This window comes from Nansenia antarctica (assembly GCF_963989245.1).
Source record: "Nansenia antarctica genome assembly, chromosome: 10".
In the NCBI taxonomy this organism is placed as follows: Eukaryota; Metazoa; Chordata; class Actinopteri; order Argentiniformes; family Microstomatidae; genus Nansenia; species Nansenia antarctica.
Genome location: NC_137680.1, coordinates 20236461 through 20262282, shown reverse-complemented (window position 1 = coordinate 20262282; position 25822 = coordinate 20236461). Strand labels below are relative to the sequence as shown.

Here is a 25822-nt window from a genome sequence, read left to right as displayed (position 1 = left end):
GATATTCTGGTGCGTGATCAAAGCGAGCCGCAGCAACCCACCGCTCATCAGAATAGAACACTTGACAGTCATATTTTCCATATGCCTCAATTGAATTTAGACACCGAGCATTCCCCCCCCCTTACCCAGTCCATTACCTGAGGGGATATGGAAGCTCTGTTGTTGGTATTATTACAGGGGGGGATAGCAGATATATGACAGCAGGTAATAGGTCTATAGATAACCCTATCTCAGCCAATGTTTACAGCAGGCTACGGTCTGGTCTCCCCTCTGGGTATAGTCATGTCAGGCTCCGTAGAATACTATAGAACAGACCTCCCCTATTACCATACCTGACAAACCGTCCACAGACCCCCACATACGAGACAACATTCAAACCTCTTCTCAGCGAGCTAAGCTGATGACCTCAGATAGCATGCCAGAGGAACAGCTGAAAATAGCTATTTCCTACATGCTGGAGGTCAACAACAAAATTTACATTTTTGCCATTTAGCCGACGCCTTCATTCAACGTGACTTACAAGTAAGTGAATCATCTATCCATCAGTCATCGCAAGAAAAGTCATCTCTGCTCGGAGCCAGGGGCCATTGGCAGTCATAATGGTAGAAGAAGAAGGAAGATTTTTAGTTGTAAGTGTGTTACTATACAGTAGAGAAACTGAACAGGGGGATGAGGAGGTTTCAGGAGGGACAGTTAAGGTGTAGCCTGAAGAGATCTTCAGTTGGAACATAGGGAGTGACTCTGCGGTTTTGACAGTGGTGGGGAGGTCGTTCCACCAGCGGGGCGTCAGGATGGTGAAAAGCCGTGACCGGGTAGCGCGACTGCTGTAACATGGGCCTGCTGTCCACCCCCCGCACCAACCTACGGACCTTTGGGGACAGAGCCTTCAGCGTGGCTGCACCTACTCTCTGGAACTCCCGCCCCATGGTGATCCGCAACGCCCCCACCCTGGACTCCTTCAAATTAGCCCTCAAAACACATCTGTTCTCCAAGGCCTTTGGCCCCTAGTCATTGTTTCAGTTTTTGCTTTGTTTGTTTTCTGTTTTGTCTGTCCGTTCATTCCCTTGTAAAGCGTCCTTGGGTTTTTGAAATGCGCTACATAAATTAAAGTTATTATTATTATTATTATTATTATTAGAGGTGGAGGAGCGGAGTGAACGGGCAGGTGTATGGGGGCTGACCATTGCTCGCATGTAGGAAGGGGCAGTTCCCTTTGCCGCCCAATAGGCGAGCACAAAGGTCTTGAAAATTCAAATAATGCATTTGGAAAAAGGGCTCTCAAAACCACCAGGTAACTTTAGTTACTTAAAATGTCTCTTTTTGTGAATATAGGATCAGTTGACAAACAAAAGTGCATCTGGCCAACTGGGGACAAACTACTCTAATATCTGCCTGTTTGAACAACACAAATAAACCAACGCTGGGTGAAAATGAAGACGAGGAAAGGCAGAGAGCCGGAGAGAGAGTATGTCCAAACACCTGCAGGGCTCCGAGTCTGTTAAAACCCTGCAAGTTCCTGTTTACAAGCTGTGGAGTCACAGCCAGCTCCCAGAGGAAGAACCATGGAGAGGTTTCAATTGTGTAAACACACACACACACACACGTGTACACACATATATACACACACACACACACACACACACAGACACACACACACACACACACAGACACACATATACACACACAGACAGACACACACACACACACAGACACACACAAATTATGTTATTTACCAGCAACTTCGGCAGTAGTATTTTTTGCATGCATTTTCTTTCACAAATCCAATCAGTGATGTTGTTTATTCTTCTCCGGTCAACAGAGAGTCAAAATGTAATGGGTTGTGTATATGTGTGTCTGCCTGGTGTGTGTGTGTGTGTGTGTGAGTGTGCGTAGTGTGTGTAGCGGGGCATAGAGCAGCGTTTGTGTTTATGAGCTCATGATGTCCTGGGGCAGTGCAAAGAGAGCCCCTCTCCAGCGAGAGTCTCTGAATAGATTTTCACTAGACTTCTCTCCGACAAAAGGACCCCAGTGCTGTGAACACACAGACGGGTCCACAGAGTCCATCTCATGTGTTACTCTGGGACGGAGGGTCACCTCCTATGTCCAACACTGTTGTTGCAGCTCTGAACCAGCCCAAATCTCCTATGTCAACACGGCCCATACAACAGCTCTCTCTATCAGATGGAATATCTGAGCTATCTACACCATAACAACCATGGAGAACCAACAGATAGAGCTCTACGCGGGTTAACTCTATACACTAACGACTCTCCGGTCGACAGTCGACATGTTTGCAACACTACTAAAGTAGAAAAAAGTTCACACACCGATTTAGACTGACAATTTGATTTCTGCGCCGATTGTTCCTGATTTTGGTCAAGCTTTTTGATGCCTTGTGTTTTACAGAGCAGGCATAGGGAGAGTTGGTTGGTACTCCGAATTTGTACATACTAAAACCAAATGTAGGAGCACCAACTGCTTTTATTTTGTTAATTGTAGGGCTTTTTAACTTTTTTTTAACCACATCTGAATTTGTACTCCACCCCATCTCATAGAAACATGGCTGGAGGAGAGAAGGAACCAACATACATTTTGACTGATATGTTACTATTGGAAACCCAAAACAAATATGGCTAAAGCTTAGAAACCATCACATAGCAAACTGCACAACAGCTTGTTTGTAGATTTGTGACGTTAGAATTATAAGGTTCTATCTCCATTTTTGTCAAAATGTACATAATCTGATCCATTAGGTGTGTATTAATGCCTGTGTGGTGTTATTTTTAAAATGTTGACATTTTTGAGTTAGTAATTCATAAAATACAAAGGTTCCATCTCACAAAACATAATGGAATGTAAAAACTTTGACGCTCAATATCTCTGAACTGCCCTAAACGGAGATAGAACCTTATCATTCGAAGCTCACGGATTGTGGGTACCAACAAACACATGGTCCATTCTGATTTGTCTTGTGTGGTCAGTTCATCTGACAGGAGAGTTTTTCCCACTCCTTGGGACTTTGCGTAGGCATTGTTTAACAACATCACAGGGCCCGAGGTAACAGAAGGACGCAAAATGCAAAGGGAAAAGAGCAGAAATGGCAAATATGCATATTCAATGTTTGATTTATGACTGCCTGCCTGTCAGAAACTTCCAGATCACCCAAGGCAATGAAGCCTTAAGTATCCATTATTTGAGGAATTAAAATCTATTCAAAGTTTTCCAATGTGTAAGACAGTCTGTGCCTGGTGCTGCATGCTGCTCTCTCCCAGTAGGTGTCAGCACACACTGGCCTGTGAGGGGAGACCAGGGAACAGGGGGACCAGGCCCAAAAACTCTCCATTTGGGTTCCACTGCCCCCAGGGGTTGAAAGAAAATAGGCCACAGCTTAGAGGTCACCTTCCTCTGAGTCTTAAAGGAGGAACAGCAACAAACACAGAAACATACTGTACTAAACTCAGTGGACTGCAATATCAGCAACTATTACAACGAGGTTTTGTCTTGAGTCCTTGAATTACCTCTACGGTAAGTTTATCCAGTTAGACCAAAACCTCACAGCCCCCATACATACCCATACACCCCCCTCATCTCTCTTTAACAGTTTACAGGCTCTAACATGGAACCCACGAGGCAGGAGGAAGAGAGGAAGACCTAGAACCCCCTGGAGAAGAACCACAGAACAGGAGATGAAGGCGGAAGGGCTGTCATGGCAACAACTGGATCGGAGAGCACAGGACCGAGACGATGGAAGGGGTTTCATCGATGGCCTATGCTCCCTAGGGTATTTAAAGGCCTACGTAACTAAGTAAGTTACAGGCTATCAACAACATCCGCTGCTCTATGCTAATGGGTAGTTAGTAGTCACATCTTCACTAAGGCTGGTGTGGCAGGGGCCTTATGTTACTTGAGAGCCCTGGAAGGGACACCCAAGCATGCACAGAGCTGACCCAAACACAGGACTTATACAGAGGAGCGACTGAGCAAGGGATTCATCAAATCGTGAGCTGAGAATTATAAGGTTCTATCTCCGTTTAGGGTAGTTCAGAGATATTGAGTGTCAACGTTTTTACATTCCATTATGTTTTGTGAGATGGAACCTTTGTATTTTATGAATTATTAACTCAAAAATGTCAACATTTTAAAAATAACACCACACAGGCATTAATAAACACCGAATGGATCAGATTATGTAAAAAACTCGATTTTGACAAAAATGGAGATAGAACCTTATAATTCTAACGTCACGAAATGTAGCCTAACTTGTCCATCCCTTTTCACCCCTCTGAGCTACCATTTTGTCTATCGTCATCATTGTGTTGAAGACATATCGACTGCTTCTTGAAATATTAAATGCTTTAGAGCAGTGCACTTTGGTCAGTCGAGATACCCATCCTTAGTGCATTTCTTTCCCGCTCAAGCTTATAGCAGAAATCGGACAGAATCGATAAAGCGAATGTCTCGCTAATGGAGAGCATGAAGAAGCACAATGTGAACCTCTTGCTCCCGCCGAGTCATCCCGGTCATTTTACCATTCCAAATTAGGAATACAGTCATGAAAATGGATGAGCACGATCCGTCAAGGCGGGCCACTTGCTTTATTCTCATATTCAGTCTATTCACAAGTTTATGGTTATGAATATTTGATTTTGGTCAAAGTCATAACTCACTGCAAAAAGCCTTTAGTAGTTCTAGTAGTATGTAGATAAAGGCCTTGGTGCCTTAGCTTTGCAGTGTGTGCCATTGGCCCAGCTAAGATAATGGTGATGGTAATGGAACGGCACTGGAGCAAGTCCGAGCGACGCAGTTGGAGGCGATTATTACCTCCTCAGCAAAGCTGAGCTGGTTCTGTTCTGCTGTGGTGGTGAGCCCTGCCCTCTGCAGAGACTCACTTTACAGCAGCCGTTCCCCCTGCGGGGAACATCCACACCACAGCCTCGCAACGCTGGGGAGATAAACAACATAACAGCAGCCGAAGAAATCAGACAACAATAACGGCATTCATCATTACAGCTGTCACCTTTGCCCTTTCAGCTGGAAAATAAAAGATTTATTAAAAAAAAGGCAATAAAAACAAAATAGATTCTAAATCATTCGACACATGACCGACCGTCCGTCCTTTGCGACTCCGTGACCTAATTGGTAACTAGAGGATGAAACGGAAATGGACGATTAATCCTCCAGTCTTGGAGAGTCTCGGGGCAGGGTTATCAAGTGTCAGGATGAAAGACTCCAGATCCAGGAAGAGCATGTGGAGGACAGACCGAAGTCATGTCCCAAAACCCAAATACATATAGCCAAATGTTAACCGAGCTAATCGCGTTCTGCTGTGCTCTACGGCCCTCACGAGCACTCCGACGTAAACGCCGCTAGTGCGAGGGCAAGCATATTTAAAACAGACGAATCGTGGATTCGTTAGAAGAACGGAAACAGCTATTTCGAGAATGACGTAACCCACGTAACATGCTCCAAATCGACAGCAGGACGGACATGGTCTGGGTCTGGGTGAGGAGAAGTCCCTCTCTAGCCGTGATACAACCGTCGGATAGAGAAGAGTATAAAATACTTACAGAGTCCTGCAGAGAGGATCTGCATGGCCATGGTTTTCCTCTCTCACCCTTCAGCTCGTCACGCGGCCAGGAAGCAGCAGAGAAGGGGGACCGTGGCGGGTTTAGCTCCATGGAACTAGGCTAGGGGCGTCCGGGATGTGATGGTGCAACGAGACTCTCCCTTCGCTATCTCTCCGTGTTGTTCCCATTGCTCTCAGCAGGGCCCTCTGCTAAGAGCTTTGTAATCGAACCGGCCAAGCCCCATCTCCCTTTCCAGTCAGTGAATCCCAGTCCCCCACCACCACCACCACGCATCTTTCTCTGACAGCCCATTGGCTGGTGGTGGTGGGTGGTTGGTGGGGGGTGGGGGTGGTGGTGGGGGTCCATCCAGAGGTTGATGATGATTTGAGTGTGATGGACTAGAACCTCCTCTCACATGCATCAGCGCTCTCTCTCCAGGAGCAGGCTGGCGCTGGCTCGTGGTCCTGCCTCAGAGCGGGCCCGGCCTCAGAGCTCCTCAGAGGGAGAAGGGGGGTGGGGGGGGGGGGGAAGCCCGTCGCCTAGGGCGATGCCGTCAGGCTTGGGGGGGGGGGAGACCATTCTCAGGCTCAGCTGAGTGGTGGCTACTCTGGAAACACACGAGATGAGAGCATGGGTGTGCGCACACACACACACGCACACACACACACACACACACACACACACGGGGGGGGGGCGTGGAACCAACAGAGATGACCCAATGGCATCACACAGGGCCAAGGGTTTCCTTATTTCGCCGAAGAAGATAGTATGACGAATGTGGAGCCGACCTAGATCGTTGAATGAAAGGATGGTCGACATTTAACCTTAATCCTCAGTCAGGCCATGTACATCTCTAATCTCTAACGGCGAGACTGGTGGCCTTAAGGATTCCCCCTTAAGCAGGAACAGAGAGTGATGTCTCTGCCGTCTTTTTATTCAGAGAGTAATTCCAGGAAATCCCTCCGAGGACAATCAAGTCTCCTGTTTACACACAGAACGAGTACAGAGCGTGCTCACGGCAGGGATGTCGAGCAGATGGAGTGCCTATTTGCATAAAGAAAGGGGTTTATGCGTTACATCTCGGTTCCTTGAATCCAGCTGAAGTTCTTGGACAGCAGCACGTCAATACAGACACACCAACACCGAAACGGGAGTGGACCGGTCATAGCTCCGTTCAACACGATGTTCAGGGCGGTGGATGAGTTGAGTTGACCTGATGATAAAAATGGCCTATATTTCAGAAAGGGATGCTTTCTGAATATCATTTCGGCTACACTTCAGGACAGGAGGCTATATTCTTGAAATCTCAACAACTGCAATCCCCCCCCCCCCCCCCCCCTCCACCAAAAAAAGAAAAGCCACAGAAATCTTTTGCTTGCTCTGAGCAAATTCAACCTTGCATTTTTGTGACATGGACCACAGTTAAGACAACTAATTGGACCCATTCTGTACTTCTATTAGAATGCTAATGTGGTAGAACCATTTAACTTCCAGCACACCCTCGTCTAAATGTCCACGATCCACCTTCAAACAGGTACCCTGTTCAGCATTTCTTGCCCGACCAGTGCCAGAGACTCTACCAGACTCTAGGTCCAGTGCGAACCTCTCCTCATCAAGGTGCGGTGCAGTACTGGAATATGTATCATTCTATTCTATAATAGTATATAGCGATGATGTTGGTACATCTGATAGGGCTAGAGCTGACACCCTGCTCATTCCGCAGGGCTGCGTGCTACACTACACTGTAGCATAGCGGGGGGAGGGACGTAGTGTTACACAGTAATTGACTTAGTTCCACCCTTCGCCTGCAGGCCTGGTTGTCATGTGCCTCATATATCTATGACAACACAGCTGCGGCGGACCTGGGAAGCAAAAGCACCGGTTTAGTCCAAGCTCACATAGCATTCAGAATGCTAGAATACAGAGAAGCTAAGGCCTAAACAGAAACAGAAACGCCCGTGATGTGTGCCAAAACATGCCATATTAACCTTATCCTCGTCATCTTTTCAGTTTCATAACCCCCCCCCCTTCGTCTTGTGCGCTTATCCGTAATTAGAGAGGTTACTGTGGGCAAATTAATGATGCTTTATGTTGATATCCTACACTGGAATGGTGACAATTTGGCTGTGCCATTCTAAAAAACCACCTCTGTGGGTGTGATCCATGATGATCCAGTTAAGGGCTGCTCCATCCCTCCATCCCCTCCCTCCTCCCTCCTCCCTCCTCCCTGACTGCATGATCTAGTCCAGCTGTCTCCATGTCAGCCTCTTCAGGGGGGGTCTGGACTGGCCTCACTCTTGCCTTTCTCTATGCCCCCCCCCCCCCCCCCCACCACCACCACCACCACCACCACCTAGCCCCTCTCCTCTCCCCACCACAGTGCTTTTTACTCCATTACAACGTGGACCGATGCTAATCGCTAAGCTAATTGCTAAGCAAACATCTCCACTCCTCCTTCTCCTCCGCCAGTTCTTCCAGGGGCCTCTGTGAGCAGCAGAGGAGGAGGTAGGAGTCGTGCCCTGCCTCCACACTCTTCTAATTGCCTCGGTGAGTCTTCGTACGCCAGGGACACGGAAGTCATTCATGAGCAATAATGAGAGCTGAAGTGCCACTGTCTCACACCCACACAAACACACACCCACCCACCCACCCACTCTACCTTCCCCACCCCCACCTCCCAGCCTTCCCTTCTCCTCCCCATCCCGGCCTCTGTGGAGCAGCAGAGTAAAAGGAATAGCCAATGAGCTCCAGAACACCACTTTACTTCTCTGTTTGAAACAGACCAAAACATGCGCGGCAGGGCAGGATCTTGGGCTTTTTTTGTGCTTTTTTCTTCTTCTTTTTTTTCTTCTTTTTTTTACATTTCAAGCTGCCGAGCCAACCAACCCTCGCCCTGCTGCAGCACATGGTTATTATTATTCAAAGGGAGATCCAACAGCAGGAACCGCACCGTGTGTTTAGAACAGGCGAAGGACAGATAGAGTTCTGACTGAGTTGAACCCACAGAATCCGAATGGGAACAACACAGCACATGTGGCAGCGAGAGACGGGCCCAGTGGAAGTTAGCAGAGCCCTGTTTTCCCCCACAATTCACTGCAGCTAGATTAATCAGACCAGCAAGCTGCAAAATCAAAACGGATGGCGAAAGCGAAATCATTTACTCCTTCCACATTCAGCTAATGGCTTTTATACAGTATGGCCCCACAGACAATATGACCAACAATATTTATATTACCAAACATTTTTTGAAGGAATAGAAGCTTCAAAGCCAGCAGACAAAATAACAGTGATTATGATGTCAATAATAGAATGAATTGTGACATATCAGAAACTGCACTGGTAATGTCAAATGAATGGCATCCTTCCAAGACTCCGGAGTTCCATTGGTAACTATGAATATTTAAGGGTGTGAGTGAGAATGAGTGGGAGAGAGGTTGAGAAAGAGAGAAGGAAGAGAGAATAAAGATGGAGAGAGGGAGAAGAGAGGAAGCGAGGGGCGGACAGGAAGAGAATACGTCAGTATCCGTCTTGAGCGAGTGAGCGAGTGAGCGAGCGAGTGAGTGAGCGAGTGAGCGAGTGAATGACTGAGTGAGTGAGTGAGCGAGTGAGTGAGCGAGCGAGAGCATCTCCTCCTGCTTTTCGACATGAAAGGAGGCCTCATGTTTTAATGCATGGGCCCGGCCGTGGCGCGGTGACGACAGCAGGCCTGATGGGTACTGACAGCACGGGCAGAGGTTTGGCAGCGGCCACAAAGGCTTCCTCTAGAAGGTCCTTTTGTGTTCCCCTCTCCCCCGGGAACACGGAGCAGAGCAGAGCAAAACTGCTCCCGGCAAGCACCCCCCCACCCCCCCACACCCGCCCCCCCATACACAGCAGTGTCCAATTAGAGAGAGAGAAGAGTCCTCTGTTCGACTGGGGCCTCTAGTCAGGTTTTTACAGTTCTTTCATTCACACAAACACAAATCTAGTACACACTTTCACACACGACCGTACACGGCGCTATTGTGTTGTGTTGTCCTTTATGGAACCAGTAGTCTATTCTGTATGGGATACTTTACCTGCTAACTGTACTGTCTTCCTTGCCGGGTTGATTAGAAGATAGTAAAACACAGAGGGAATAAAGGCATTCAAATGCCCAAGCTGGATCCTAATATTCATCCTGGCATGAGTCCAAGTCTCAACCGTTTTTTAAATGTGTCGTCAGGGCTGTTTTACTGCACCCCTGAGAAGGCCCTGTTTCATTAGAAGACCTTCAACAAAATATGCAATATGCATTTCTATCATTAAACCAGGGAAAACCAGGAATGATGTTTGCCTGAATTAAGACAGATATGGTGATTAAGCATATTAGCGGCGGTCTGACACATGCCAAAATGAAGGGGGGGAGGAGGTTATTTCCAGCACTGAACAAAACAACCCAAAACATGAAACCCACTCAGGAATGCACATAGTTGATTTTCGCTGGCAGCAGAAAGTAAGCAAAAATAATCATAACAAAAAATGCTTCTGCCTACTTAGCATTGAAAATAGCCACGGGGGTTTTTCAGGGGATGGAAATATTTGGTCAACGTTGGTGAACACACTTGAAGCCCTTTTACCTCTGGCCTAATGAACATCTTTGGTAGGTGCCAAGTCAGCAAATTCCTTAATTGAAACAGAATACATTGCGTACGACACACACACACACCTGCGAAGTTGGAATCTAACATTACACCCTTACGCCACCTAAGGTTGCAATACTGAAAATCCACAACGTTTGGAGACCAAAACAACACAACTGAAATCACTTCATCTGTAACATCAACAACAACAACAACAACAACAACAACAACAACAACATCCAGGGAGCATGAACACATGAGACAACAATCTAAGAACGACTGCCAATGGCCCCTGGCCTGAGCTAGATTACTCTTCTTGCTACAACTGGTGAATTGATGATTCACCTGCTTAGTCAAATGTATTGATTGTAAATCGCTTTGGAATAAGGCGTCTGCTGAATGCCAAAAATGTAAATGTAAATGTAAGAGACATACATGAAGGGAAAAACAACATCATGTCCAGTGCGAAATGTCTCATCTCACCAAAAGACATCGATCGCAATCGCAAAACACCACTGGCCATTGATAACCAGTTTTCAGGAAGACCTGACCACTGGCTCTCTGGGGGCGGCTGTGGCGCAGGAGGTAGAGTCACCGCCTAATGATCACAAGGTTGGCAGATCGGCGGTTCGAGCCCCGGCTGGCCACATGTCGAGGTGTCCTTGGGCAAGACACTGAACCCCAAAATTGCTCCCAGTGAGCGGGCCAGCGCCTTGCATGGCAGCTTGCCGCCATTGGTGTGTGAATGGGTGAATGAGAGGCCGTTGTAAAGCGCTTTGGAGCAGCAAAAAAGGAGCTATATAAGTGCAGTCCATTTACCATTTACCATAAAGAACACAGACAGACGCCACCGTGAAGCGGAGCTGTGTCACATTGAGCTAGAGGAGGGTCATGGCCTGGTTATCCATGAACAACTTCATGAGTCAAACTCAATATTCTATATTCATTTAAAAAGAGGTTACTTGCCATTCAAAAGCATTAATTTTGCTCCAATAGAAAGATTTTCAGACGGATCTGTCAGAGACGGATCCATCCCCTATCAGGTAGCCTAATCCAAATGCAAGGCGTAGGTATGAAAAATGAAAACAGAATTACAGTAGTAACTAACCCGATACTATGAAGTGAAATCTCCAAACCCAAGATACAACAATGAATAAAGCGAAGACAGATGTACAGTACCTGCTGTTTGGGCCGGTCCGTCCAGTTTAGGTTCACACTTGGGAAGGGAGCAATCTAGACAAACGAGAGAGAGAGAGTTAAAAGTCAATGCAGTGGTCTGGTGCTCTGCGAACCTCCTACCTCGAGTCTCTGATTACTGCTTTGCAGATGATGAGAGGGCAAGGAGGAGCTCTTTGTAGCTCACAGTATCGGGATACTCCAAGAGATTAAACAGCATCAGACATGTGGCCTAAGGGGTCTGACACAGAACTGAACATACGACCAAATGACTTAGAGAAAACCAACTGATAAGGGAATTAATCATTTAAAGCTACCGAGCGAGGGATCTGTATTTGTACTTTGGTATCTGTGAAGTAAAATGTTGGATCATCGAACAGACGACTTTTTTTTTTAGACATAGTCTTTCTTTTTCACTACTCATTTACGACAGCGGGTGGAAGGAAAGCTCTTCTTTTTTTTCGACTGGCACGCTTCTGCGGCAGTGTTGTCGGCTGTTGGCAGTGGAGAGACGTTTTCTTTCTGGGTCAGTCCTCTATCGGAGAGTGGCACGGGACATTTTAGCTCTGCCTGCTTCTCACAAGACAAAACCAGCATATGCTGCGGTGGATTATGGGCAGCAAAACTGCAGTAGGGATTAAATGTTTATATCAAATGGATGGGGGGGGTCACAAATGTCAGCACTCCTCTTTCTCTCTCTAAGACACGTGACTGGGCAATCGCACGTGATCCCAAACTAGGATTGGGAGAGTCAGCTACAGTCAGATCAACAGCTACAGTACTGTTTGTAGTGGGAACTGGGGTTTTGTCAAGTTGGCGTCCCACTCCTGCCCCATTCACCTTCAGGGGGCCGCAGGGGGCCGCTCTTCACAGCACGATGATGTGTACGACCAAACAACCAGCCCCGTACCTACAGTACTATTCAAGCGGAGCAAAATCCTGGAATGTTTCTCATTCTGGAAAAAAACCCGAAACATGCAAAAATGTATGAATGGATCGATGACATCGTATGATGTGGATTTAAGGTTTTTTCTTTTCCCCTTTTCCCAACAAACCTGGCCGAGGCCCGGCACGTGATCTATCTGAGCCAGGAGAATGCTGGCCCTGCCGGTGCAACACAAGGAGGATCTAAACATGTTAGCGTCTTCAAAGGGGGAGAGGATGTTTGGCTCTGTGTGGAGTTCCTGTTTGACAGGCTGTGCACAGCTGTTCACGAGAGACAAGCGCAGGGCAACACAGCTGCAGCCACACTAAACATCCCGACGCTACGACTGTGGGCAACGCTTTGGTTCCCCCCCCCCCAAAAAAAAACGAGGCTATTCCTCAAGACGTTGCTCAATCGCTCGGAACAGACAACGCAGCACCTTCACTTGAGTAATAAAAGAGTATGGTATGCTTCTTGTTTAGTTTTTTTCATTTGCCTTTGTATGTATGATGAAAATAAACGATCACATGCCCAGTCCGTTACGCACAGTACCCACATATACATTGAGAATGTGAAGACCCCACCACCAGAGACAGGGAGTGTTATTAACACAAGATCAGAAACATGAAACCCATCTGGGGCTGTTGTTTGATATACTGTAAAGCTAGTCTTTGAGAAGCAGGCAACATCCTGGGAGGCCAGGGTGGTTGTGAGATGTTGTGATTCCAGATGCCTCCCTTAGTATTGGGACTGGGAGGGAGAGGGGAGAGGGGGGGGGGGGGAGGGGGCAGGGAAGCTGGCAGGCTTGGCTGATGTTGACGGATAGGAGATCCCCTCTTATCAGATGAGGGATTCCAAGGAGACACGCAGCTCAGCCCACAGCCACTCTTTATGACCGCCAATACCTTCCTTCCAAACCCCCCCAGGCAACATGGGTGGTAGGAAGTGATTTATTCCTCGCTATATTTCGGAGTGAATTAAGCCGTCCCTTAGGCTAGCAATCAGCCTTTGGAATTCGACTTATTGGCATCGACTGTCCTGGAATAAATGTTGAGTTGTTGTTGTTGTTGTTGTTTTTTGCTCCAGAACCGTTTTAACTTCATGGTATTCACATGACTTCTTCCACACAGCCCACAGGCAGCATTCCCACTGTCTATGGAGTCTGACTGCTACTTCGTGTGGACCGCGGAGACACATGGACCAATCAAGTTCTGTGGGTCAGGAAGCATCGCCACGGATCCTCTCTCTCAAATACTCCTGCTGTCCTCTCTTATAAACAGCTCCAATAAACACGTCCATAACAGGCAGCCACTTCAACATCTGGTCCCCCTTCATGAGCATACAGTAGGGCTTTTTCAAGAGACAGAGAGGAGAGAGAGAGAGAGAGAAAGGGGGGAAACCACTGAGAGAGACTTGAGCAAAACAACTCAAAAGCCTCTCTGTTCCACAATGACGAGGATGGCATGGCCACGGATGTTTCATGCTGCAGTGCCACTCGGTGCTTTATACTTCCACTTCAACCAACAACTGCCAATTACACGGCCGTACTGTAAGGACGCAGGCAGGAGGACTCTGACCTTGTAGAATAGGAGGCAAACGCAGCGCGCACTCCACCCAAAAGCTCTGCTACTCTATAATTTGCAGGGCTGTTTGTCCGTGTCCCTCTTTCGACTCTCATAATGTGAACTGATTGTGGAGCATCCTGAGCCCTATGACATTATTAACAGAGCCAAGACTTTACTGGTCGGTTAAAGTGCTCCTCCTCCTCCTTCCTCAGCAGACAGTTTCATTACAAAAGCGTGAGCTTTCTGCCTCGATAAGCACGATGACACTGGATGATAATAATGCTGCATCACAGCACAACGATTTGGCTCACATTACAGGCCAACGGGTTCAAAATTGACAACATAGCTCATCGTCAATGACACTCACATTCCATCACTAATGCCCTGCTACCTTGAATGACATGTTGTTCACCAGTTTTGTGTAATTACACATGATGCCATGCTTTTTTTCATAGGTAATATTATTTCCTAAAAAAGGGTAAGACTTGTACGTCTACCCGTATGTAACACATTATGATTCTGCTCATTTAATTACAGTTGATATAGATGGTTACTTTGACCCAATATCACCACTAGACTGCAATACATCTTTCCATGGAGCGGGTACATAATGAAAGTAAGGAGCTTTTTCAACCAATCAAATGCGAGTACCTCAGCACACCTCATGCTGTGAATGTGAGTCACAGACATGCACACAAAGTGCATAGTGATTTACACCATCGGCCATGTAATGGTCCTTCTGGTACGAACAACACAACTCTAATATGATAAATGAGCAAAACAGCTATGTGGTAGCAAATGGCGTCTAACTACGATAATTTGATATTTGATACGGGCCAGAAATAGTTGGGCACTTTCACATAGTAAACACTAGATCTTTGTTGGAAGCGAAAGTCTCATTAAACCATTGGTGGTATGACGGGTGACTTGTATCTTATGACCCTGCAATTACCAACGTGGGGTGCCTGGCTGACTGCACTCATTTACAAACATGGCGTCATAGAAGTTCTGTAAACCCCAGGCAACACTGAGATGAACCGTTCTTATACGCATGTGGCACTTTAAGTAACAACTACTAGACAGCATAACAGTAACAGAGCGCTGTTACCGTACTCCACAGGTACAGTATAGACCATGATGCATAAATTATTAGAATGCAGGAATTTCTAATCCAACCTCATGATTCATACAGTAACCACTACTGAAATGACATCTTGATTTGGGTCGCTGAGGCCAATGCCACACAGCTCAGCTATGAATAGCCAGAGAGCAGCTCTGCATTACAGCAGTGGACACAACGATGTTCATTGCACGGTCAAGCATGCCCAGATCAAACAGACCAAGACATCATTATACCTTCCCAAAGCTAAACATCAGAAACGGCTCCTTCAATAGCTCGCGTTCCCATATTTTGAATACTTTGAGACGTAGTCCTACAGCTTTATGTGGGCTCATGGAGATCCTAGGCCTGCCGCAGAGCTGCTGTGCCTCATTCTCAAGTGGACTGACTAACTAAGTTGTGACAACCTCAAGAGGGTGACTCAGGACACAATCAGTGATATTCAATGTGGGACTTTTGGATGAATACTCTGCTCTAAAAACACTTGCATCAAGGAGAAAGAGAAATAGATGCACATCAGGAGTGATTGCAAAGGCAACTCTAGCCTGCAAATGTGTGTACTGGATGAGGGCGCAATTAAGCTCAGAAGATGTTTTTTTGTTGTTGTTGTTGATAACCCAGTTCTCTAATCAAGCTAAATATGATGTTATGAGTACAGTATCGTCTTACATTTGAGACTAACTCAAGTATCATCAAGTTAGACACTCTCAAACAGGCTGACACTAAAATTAGGCTGGTCTTAAATGACATAGAGAAACTTGGGGCTGTCTAGTGCTCCACAAGAGTTCTACTCAAGGCTCAGTGACTAACTAGGGCATCGCGGTGCAACCCAGAGCAAACAAAAAATGTGTTCAGTGCAACAAGAAAGAGCAGCTGTGTGCCAATATTTCGACGCTCAACAAGCCAGCAGCAATTAGGCAGCATGCTGGAGAGGTTACAGAAAGAGGGATAGCCTCTTTTTTCCAGCATGGCTCTAGGATGAATAGGGTGTAGGATATACCGCCAGACATTCTATCCATTGCTTTGAATGGCTGTTTTGACACACTCAGAGATCATGTTTTCCTTGCCTCTCTCATCACTCTCCCAGTTTAGGCACATCCAATATCAGTGTGTTATCTGGAAGCAAAACAATGTCACAAAAGACATTTGCTAATTCTGATTCACTTCATAATGTCCTAGAAGAAGTATTGTAAATGCGGGTGCTTTGGGTACAATTCACAATCAAATGCTGTTCATACAGTGGGCCAACATTATGTCATAGCTAGCTAGCTATTGTCAACTTTCCAACAACAACAGCTACAACAAAAAGTAGCATTGGAGTAACAATGGCTACATTCCAACCGTAGAGAATGCGACAACTGATGACAAACCATTATAGCATTCCAAACTGTCAGAGAAAATGTGTGGTTAAACTATTGGAAGGAGCCTTGGGGAATTTATGCATTCTGAACCTTGTTAGAGTCACACTAGACTGTACATAATATCAACAAATATTATTACTACTACATTTGAGGAGCCCAGCGAGGACAGGTTTACTGTAGACCTACAATATGTGTTCTAACTTGATGATCTATTAATTCTTATTACTGAACACGACAAGGACTTACAATCACTGGCATATCAACTAAATCAATGTTCTTTCCAAAATATCACAGACCTGGTCATGTGCAATTCTATCCCAACGTGTGTGTGTGTGTGTGTGTGTGTGTGTGTGTGTGTGTGTGTGTGTGTGTGTGTGTGTGTGTGTGTGTGTGTGTGTGTGTGTGTGTGTGTGTGTGTGTGTGTGTGTGTGTGTGTGTGTGTGTGTGTGTGTGTGTGTGTGTGTGTGTGTGTGTGTGTGTGTGTGTGTGTGTGTGTGTGTGTGTGTGTGTGTGTGTGTGTGTGTGTGTGTGTGTGTGTGTGTGTGTGTGTGTGTGTGTGTGTGTGTGTGTGTGTGTGTGTGTGTGTGTGTGTGTGTGTGTGTGTGTGTGTGTGTGTGTGTGTGTGTGTGTGTGTGTGTGTGTGTGTGTGTGTGTGTGTGTGTGTGTGTGTGTGTGTGTGTGTGTGATCAATGGATATGGTGGATAGCAGAAGACCTCTTGACCAAGAGGCACCAGGTGCCCCAAAAACAGCTGAGAGCAAATTAACAGCTGCTGCTGGATCAGAGGTGGTCTTCACGGTCTGAGAACTTTCCCTAGGTAGGTATGCTACACTCCAAAAACTGTATTCAACACAATTCTTACCTATAATACACTGCCGATAATTAGATTCTAATATTTCCTCATAACGCACAGATTCGGAGGATCCTAATGTACTTGGGTAATAAATACATTAGGATGAGATGATCACTTTACTCTTGGTTGGTAATACTTCCATTATCATTAGAAGAAGCATAGCTACATCAAGCGAGTATAGGTTGTTTCAGTTCGTAGATCTCAGAAACAAAATCAGATAATATGATTTATAATTGACAGTCAAAATAATAACACACAATCTACATGATTCTGTTCTATAGATGTTTCAGCTCAAAGCAAAAATGTTTGTGGTTGTGACGCACAGCCAAAGATACTCATTTGAGATAACCAAGATCACCCAGGGAGATTGTAATTCATGCTTTAATTATATTTCTATATAATGGCTAATCCATCAACATATGACATATGGTCTAATTCTCCAAATCACATTTACGACATTTACTACTACAATCATTTAGAAATCAAACGCATGAGACCGACAGTCGCGACTATTGCTGAGTCTTTAATGATTAGCTCTCTCTCCAACGCATCTCTCTCACCACCGACGCACCTACCAGCTGGCATTAAGGTTGCTTATCCACAGAGGAACAATGTATCAATAATAGCCCACCGATGGCTGGACAGGGGGGAGCATCGCCCCTCTTTGACTTACCGGATTTGAAAAACGCCGCTATGTCGGCCGCGTCCTTAGCAGCCTCATCTATTCCCTCTCCGGAGCTCATGGCTGGAGAATCACGATAACGGGAACAAAAATCCACCCGAGAATCACCCGACTTTCTCTAAATGTTCCACGGAGAGGGAAATAGAACAGCTTTCATTGAAATGCGAATCGGTCTAACTGTAATAGTCACGCAATCTGTTCTCTCTGCAATAAGCAGCGGACCTCCATCTTGGCTGGGATGAACGTTCTTATTACCGAGCGGCGGCGCTCCACCGGAGCCGAGGAGGGGGAAGTCTCTCTGCTGGGAAAGGGGAGGTCTTGACTTGAGAGTCTAGTGGAAATCCTGAGATTCTGATGCAGTTTGTCACAATAATACATTGCTTTATTAGGCCTATATTATGAGAAAATTATTCACTGGGTTGTGCAGCCGAATCATTCCTACTACTGTAAGACATGAAACCTAGGCGACGTCTCTATGGTATAGCCTACTGGAACCAACCGATGTGATCTGACTGCCCCATCTCTGGTAGACCTGCTGCATGACTGCAGAATGGATCAGGGATAAGAACTGAAGAAATAAATGTAACACCTCTCGTAAAAAATAAAAAATATTATGCAAAGGCAGTATATAAGATGAACATAACAATTCAAAACATAGCATAGGCCCATTTCTGATTATTTGTTTATCCATAATGGTTTTACATTATGGTGGTTTACAAATAACCTACGTTGTTTACAAATATGTTGTTTAAACACGCTTATTTGTGTTATGATCGGGTGAGGCAGTTGTAGGCTATAGGCCCCTACCTCGGTAATAGGTAGGCCCTATGTAATATAATAATAGGTTATATTCCTCAAGCACCAATAAGATCATGAGGATCATTTAAATGACCATTGAACAACAGTAAATATTTCAGAGGGTACCTGGGCTGGGCTGTCTGACTTGGGGTTGTTTCCCTAACAAGGAGCGTACGGATGTATGGTGCACGATGATGTACTGTATGTATCCTATTATTTGCCTGCCTGGGCCCTGACTTGCTTCTCTTTTGCGATCGAACACTGCCACCTAATGCTTTCTACGACGCGTTGGAATTGAGTTATACTGGAATTCTAAAAGGACGCACGTACGGGAATGTTTTGTGTCAAAATGCACATAGCCTATCGAACATTGCAAACGAAGTGCGTGCATGTGGCCTATTGATTACATGCCATACTAGAAAAAAACAAAAATTTAAGATAAGAACAACAACATAAAATCAGCAACAATGTATGTATTGCACTCAACGTTCACTGGGTGTCGGCTGTTTTTTTAGCCTACAATGTCACAATCACAGAAATGTCATGGCCATAGAACGGATACATTTCTAAGCTTTTCACTAGCCAATTTGATCGGGGATATAAAAAAAAAATTCACAACCATATCTGACAAGTTGGATCACACATCCCTTAGAATTAAAGACAATTCACTATTCAATTTGCACTAGGACAGAAACATGTATAGATGATCATGGACCATGCTAAACCATGTGGGATTTGGGCAGTTCCTCTCCTGCACGTTTGGATTCTAATCACGGGGTATTGGCTGGGATGGGCATGCTCACTGCATGGGTCTGCACGGGCCGGGGCTACCCCCTGAGCCACCCCACCCCCAGAAACCCACGTCGACGTTCCCAAGGAAACAGCTAAACAACACATTATTGGTGGGCTTAAAGTGTTATCTGGGAACCGCAGCTCGAGCCAGGGTACCGAGGACCGAATGCAAACACATCCACGTGACGTACAGAGCTCATCAGCCTGGCTTCAGAATCCTGAAAATGCACACTTTATAGTCTACTAAATGCTCGTGGTGGAGATTAAACATGTCTTTTAGCCCCCGGCCTGCGAAGTCCAACTTCAGAAACAGGTCCTCTCAACCCTCAGCCCCCGTGGAATCAATCAAGGAAATGCAGGTTTGATATGGACTTTTTTTTTGCAATAATATTGGGTATGTTTCATGGGAGGGTTGTTCGTCTTTTATTTGTCGGGTGGAGGCATAATATGATTGTATTTTTTAAGCCGGCAAGGTGTTTCTTCCTCCGTCCAATGTTAGGGTCCTGGTGAAGAGCATTCCAACACTAGAACAGTATTTGTCTCTAAAATCACACCTGATGCAACTGCAAGAGAGTCTTTGTTGTAGTATATTTCTGTAATTAACATGCTATTAGACATTGTGTAACTTACTGTTATCAGTATGGACAGAATTACTGCTTTGCATAGGCTACAGACCAGTAGCCTGTCTATATAACATTCATCAAGTTACCAAAATGTTATTTTGGAGAAATGTATTTTTTGTTTAGGGTGTTCGATGATGATGTCCAAGGTTAGGTTGGACATCATTCCAGTCTCGTGTTCTCGTGAGGCAATACCTGAACCAGTGATCTTTGGGTAACTGTAACAGTATACTCGTATGTGTTACTGTATCTCTTTCAAGTACCAGTAGTGAGACTAGAGCTCTGCTGTAGTCACAGTTGGCATTTCATTCAAACCATGTGTATTATTCAGATAACCAGTTGTTTTGATGGCTACTAAATTCTGTTGAATAATAATACTATTCTGGATTTAAACAAGTCATGAATGTCTGCCAAAAGTCACGTGATGGTGCTCTTTGGCACCCTCCTAGCCTGGGGGAAAACACTGCGGCCCAAATATGCAAGATGCATTCCTGACCCCAGTCCAGTAGATGGCAGTATATCCACAATGTTGATGTGTGCTGTGCAGTGAATGGTGCAATGAATGCCCTACGGAGAATTGTTATCAAATACAAAAAACCCCATCATAATAATGTTCAGTTCTGCAAAAGCACACCCAGCTTACACCCCACTCAATTGGCTTCAGCATGTAATTTCCAATATGGCCACCAGAGAGCGGCATTGTATCATTTGCAACCAATACAGTAGTAAGATGATTATGGAAAACATGGTGGAAAGAAATTAATAATTTACAAAGAGAACTCGGTTGTCGCTGCAGTCTCGCTACAAAATGGCTACAAAATATTGTGTCGCTCCAAGTGTAGTAGTGATATCACTTGAAGATAATAAAGACGTTTTTGATGAATGAATGAATGGACTTTATTGTCATTGCTACAGTACAGGTACCAAACAACGAAATTTAGGAGGGGTGGCTCCCCTGGTGTTAGGAAAGGGAAGAAAAAAAACTTTAAAAAAAAATCGCAAGAAAGGAAGGAGCTGGTTTACATAAATAAAGGCTATGTACACTATCCACTGTACTATACTGTACAGATAGACGACTAGGGTTGTCATATTGCACAATAGTATTATTTCACATTTATTTAAAGTGTCACAGTTTGCAGGCTTGAAATGTACATGTTTGTGCCTCAGCACTACACCTGATTTTTTCAGTCCAGCAGCTGCCATCAATCCGTCCAGACTGTCCAGGGCCCAGAACTTAGGTCTTTGCTGTGTTCAGGGCCTGGACGGCCCTGTGGTAGAAGCTGTTCTTCAGTCTGTTTGTCCTTGCGGCCAGGGTCCTGAACCGCCTTTTCGAGGGCAGCCTGGTAAAGTGTTCGTACCCAGGGTGGGTCGGGTCCCTGGAGATTTTGGAGGCCTTCCTGAGACAGCGTGTGTTGTACAGCTCTTCCAGAGAGGGGAGGGGGGCGCCGTGATCTTCTGTGCTGTTCTCACGACTCTCTGTAGCGCATTTCTCTCCGCTGTTGTGCAGCTGGAGAACCAGTTGCAGATGCCGTAGGTGAGGATGCTCTCCACTGCGCCGCGGTAGAAGGTCACCAGTATCTCCTGCTTGCTGTGTTCCTTCCTGAGGACTCTCAGGGTGTATAGCCGCTGTTGTCCCCTCTTGATGGTGGCTTTTGTGTTGTCCTTCCAGGTCAGGTCATCCCGCATGTGCATCCCCAGGAATCGGAGGGTTGAGACTCTCTCCACGCTCTCTCCGTCGATGAGCAGGGGCTGGATCTCTGACTTTTTCCTCCTGAAGTCTACGATGATTTCCTGGGTCTTTGACTTGTTCAGCAGCAGGTTGTTAACCTTGCACAGCTTGCTCAGTTGCTCTACCTCATCCCTGTACGCCGCCTCGTCCCCCCCCGAGATGCATCCCACCACGGTGGTGTCGTCTGCAAACTTTACGATGGAGTTGCTGGGGTGGACGGGGGTGAAGTCGTAGGTGTAGATGTATTTACGGGGGTGAAGTCGTAGGTGTAGATGTATTTATTTACAGTTTTCTCTATAGCTTTAACACATTTGCTGAAAGCAGCATGGCTCGAACTCTTAACACAAATCCAAAAACTCACACACAAAACCCTAAACACGAATCTATTGCAAAAGCAAACGCTACATTAAAAATGATGTTATGTCTTCTCAAAATGACATTTTGGCGTCAAATGACACACACACACACACACACACACACACACACACACACACACACCAGTCTAAATGAATAGACACTTCTAAGAACCAATTAAACACTGTGCTCAATGGAAAACACTATGATCAGCGGAAAACATTTCTATGATAAGATTATCAGTAGGCCTTTTGCATCTTCAGCAGCTATATCACCATGCGTCCTCCATTGCTTGTAGAAGGGGTATGCGCACATGGGGCCTGTGTTCATAGACCTTCCAACACCAAGCTGAAATAGGGTTGAGAAATGGAGAATAGGGTGGCAGATGAAGAGCGGAAAAACGTGGGTGGACGATGAACCAGTTGCGGACCAGAGCAGGGGCCGGTGGAAACGTACGTGGAATGCTCTGGGCTATCCATCTGTCTATCTGGGGTGACTATATTGGGTGGTGTGTCCAGGAAAGTGATGAGATGGGCACTATTGTAGGGGCCAAGGGTTGACTGGTGATGGAGGACGCCTTGGTGATTTATAGCTGAGCACATGGTGATGTTCCCCCCTCGCTGGCCAGGAACCTCAACAATGTCATGCTGGCCGATGACGTTCCTTCCCCATTGCCGTCCTTTTTGCGAGGTAGTCTTGGTTGTCCTCTTGCTTTTGCTTGTCCTCCTCCTCCTTCTCCGACTCTCACACCTCTCGCTCTACCTTTATCTGCAAAGTTGGCCATTGTTCTCCAACACAGGAGAGCTCACTTCTTATTGCTAAAGCTGTGATTGCTAATTCAAAAGCAATAGGTGTTTGCCCATTATGAGGAGTGTGATAGTGTGACTGGTGGTTTGAGTTTAGCATTCTGAATGGTAGTGGTTTCCACGTGAACACAAGAGATTTTATCAAGGAAGATTGTGCCAAATGTTTGAATGTTGCCGTTTTGTTGGAGCTGTGATGTTAGACAAGCCTGTCGTTGTTCCCTCACTAGATTGATGATTCTGAGGACTCATTTTGGTTCTTCAATATCCTGGTTTGAGGGGAAGGCAAGGGATTCGTGTTTAGATTTTCCACCTGAGCGCACTTCAAGCCAGTCATCAGTCAAGTGTGATGGCAGCAGAACAGAGAGATACTCCAGATAACCTCCCACCTCCAGCCGCAGAGGGACTCAACCAAGCCCAGGACGTCACGGCCAGAGATTGAAGCTGACAGAGTCCCACAGTCACTAACACACTACCCGACTGAGAAACAGCGACCCAGTGCCAAAACTGTCTTTTAATGCACTGTACACACAACCCGAATATTTGATTAGATATATGTTTTTTTCCTGATAGCACTTCAGAAAACTATACATGGGAAATATAATGATTTGTTGTCACTTCCCAGTGCTCTGGAGACTGGCATGTCTTCCATTTATAATTAGGTGTCAGACGACTGTGATAGGAGGGCAAGTAATGGCACGTCATCCAACCAGTTGATGCTCCATGACGGGGGCTTCACAGCATTTCCGTGCTCCTGGGTGTGAGACTAAGTGTAGGCAACATCCTCCACTAGGGGAGTACTCTCTCTCTCTCTCTCTCTCTCTCTCTCTATCTCTCTCTCTCCCTTTCTCTCTCTCTCTCTCCCTCCCCCTTTCTCTCTCTCTCTCTCTCTCTCTCCCTTTCTCTCTCTCTCCCTTTCTCTCTCTCTCTCTCTCTCTCTCCCTTTCTCTCTCTCTCTCCCTTTCTCTCTCTCTCTCTCTCTCTCCCCTTCTCTCTCTTTCTCTCTCTCTCTCTCCCTTTCTCTCTCTCTCTCTCTCTCTGAGATCTCACCAGGGTCATACGTTATTCATGGATGGGACTCCTGTTACACTGATGCCCCCAAACGAGACAGAGCTCACTAAAGAAATCAGTCAGTGCCGTGGTGAAATATTGATGATGTAACTGCTTTTAAATGCAAAGCTTCGCAATCATTTCCCAAGTATCAAACGCTCTCAAACCCCTCATCTGGAGGCAGCCGTGTCTCTGATCACCCTGTGCTGTTACCATGTTGTCTGATGGAATGTCTAATTGGGTGGTGTTTTTTTTTTCCCCCCTGCTCATGATCGTGTATTCTTCTTGGGCGTGCCATAGGCGAATGCTGGTGGTCCTTTAATCTTGAGTGGTGTGTCACTCAACAGTTCCCCATTGGTGGCTGGCTTTGATCGACTGTGTATTTCGTGTATGTGTACAGGCTGCATAGAGACACCATAGGAAGTCTGATCGACTGTACCTGTTTTGTGGAATTTCATGACATTTCCTTTACTTAGCCCGCTTTTAATTTTTCGTCTTAATGAGGAAGGTATCTCTCTTTAGTATATTTCCCCATCAGATTTCAAACAGATCAGATCAGTGCTTGACACTTTCAACTCACCTCCCTGTTGATATTATTCCTTTGTAGTAGTTATTATCCTTTTTTAGTTTCAGACTTTTAACAGTGGTACATGCATGCATGTGTGAATGGGAATTACAAAGGAGCCATTGTTTCCTTGTAAGCCAATGTATACAGAACCCAGGCGCCCATTGCAATACACACACACACACACACACACACACACATACACACACCTTCTATTCACAGTGTGTCCGTCAATATATATATATATATATATATATATAATATTTTATTTTCAGTTTCATACACAAGACAAACAAACAAACTAACTAACAAACAACAAGCTGCCAGGCATACCTGTCTAGTATGATTTGGTGTAAAGCAATTCCCAAAATGCAACATCAGGTATTACAAGGGTAAAGAGTACGAGTAAAATAAACTAAAATAAAAAAGAGTACAGGCTTGCATCACTACAGGATATAATCAAAAACATTTTTTACTTTGAGATAGTCAATAATTGGACACCATATGTTCAAATATCTTTTGGGAACTTCAGAGTTGTAGAAGCGTATTCTCTCCATCTGCATGATACTGATTAATTCGTTGAGCCATTTCTGGAAGCAGGGAGGTGAAGGTGATTTCCAATCCAATAGAATAATTTTCCTAGCAGCTACCACACCAGTCATCAATGCCGGCCATTCCTCAGGCATAATATAGGCTATATTATAGTTCAAAGCCGTCTCAGCATCCAAAGAGTGCCAGTTCAGGGTCAGGGGGAATGTACACACACACGGTTTTAATAGGATGCTGTACTTAGATTACCCTGTGGCGCTATACTTTAATTACAAATCATGTAGAGTGATCTACTGTATGAACGCAGCTAGTACACCTCATTACCTTCAACCTTGGAGGTGTAGAGTGTATGATATAAATGGACTGACTTATATAGCGCCTTATTCCAAAGTGCTTTACAACGGCCTCTCATTCACCCATTCACACACACATTCACACACCAATGGCGGCAAGCAACCATGCACCGGCCCGCTCATTGGGTGCAATTTGGGGTTCAGTGTCTTGCCCAAGGACACCTCGACATGTGGCCAGCCGGGGCTCGAACCGCCGATCCGCCAACCTTCGCCATCATTAGACACCGGCTCGACCTTCTGCGCCACAGCCGCCCCGATATAAAGGCCTACTGTATCTGTTAGACTTCACATTTTTGTTGCTTTTATTCAACAGCCATTGACAGTTGATGAGACAACCTTGTAATGGTCTGGCCATCTGAT

At 45.6% G+C, this 25822-nt stretch overlaps 2 protein-coding genes across 4 annotated transcripts in view; one reads left to right on the top strand and one right to left on the bottom strand.

The window, feature by feature from the left end:
* triob (trio Rho guanine nucleotide exchange factor b) overlaps nucleotides 1–17942 on the bottom strand; it is a 111223-nt gene extending 93281 nt beyond the window's left edge. Inside the window, exons 1-2 of the mRNA XM_080541058.1 lie at nucleotides 17841–17942; nucleotides 11348–11401 (exon numbers count right to left, since the gene is read on the bottom strand). Of these exons, the coding sequence (XP_080397184.1) occupies nucleotides 11348–11401; nucleotides 17841–17910 (124 nt within the window). The 5' untranslated portion in view covers nucleotides 17911–17942. The remainder of the gene's footprint in view (nucleotides 1–11347; nucleotides 11402–17840) is intronic.
* Nucleotides 17943–19708: 1766 nt separating this feature from the next.
* The window catches only part of dnah5 (dynein, axonemal, heavy chain 5), a gene marked incomplete at both ends in the record, with an annotated part of 112840 nt that continues 106726 nt past the window's right edge, over nucleotides 19709–25822 (top strand). For all 3 annotated transcript variants that reach the window (XM_080540149.1, XM_080540148.1, XM_080540147.1), the window contains one exon: nucleotides 19709–19798. In XM_080540149.1, the coding sequence (XP_080396275.1) occupies nucleotides 19709–19798 (90 nt within the window). The remainder of the gene's footprint in view (nucleotides 19799–25822) is intronic.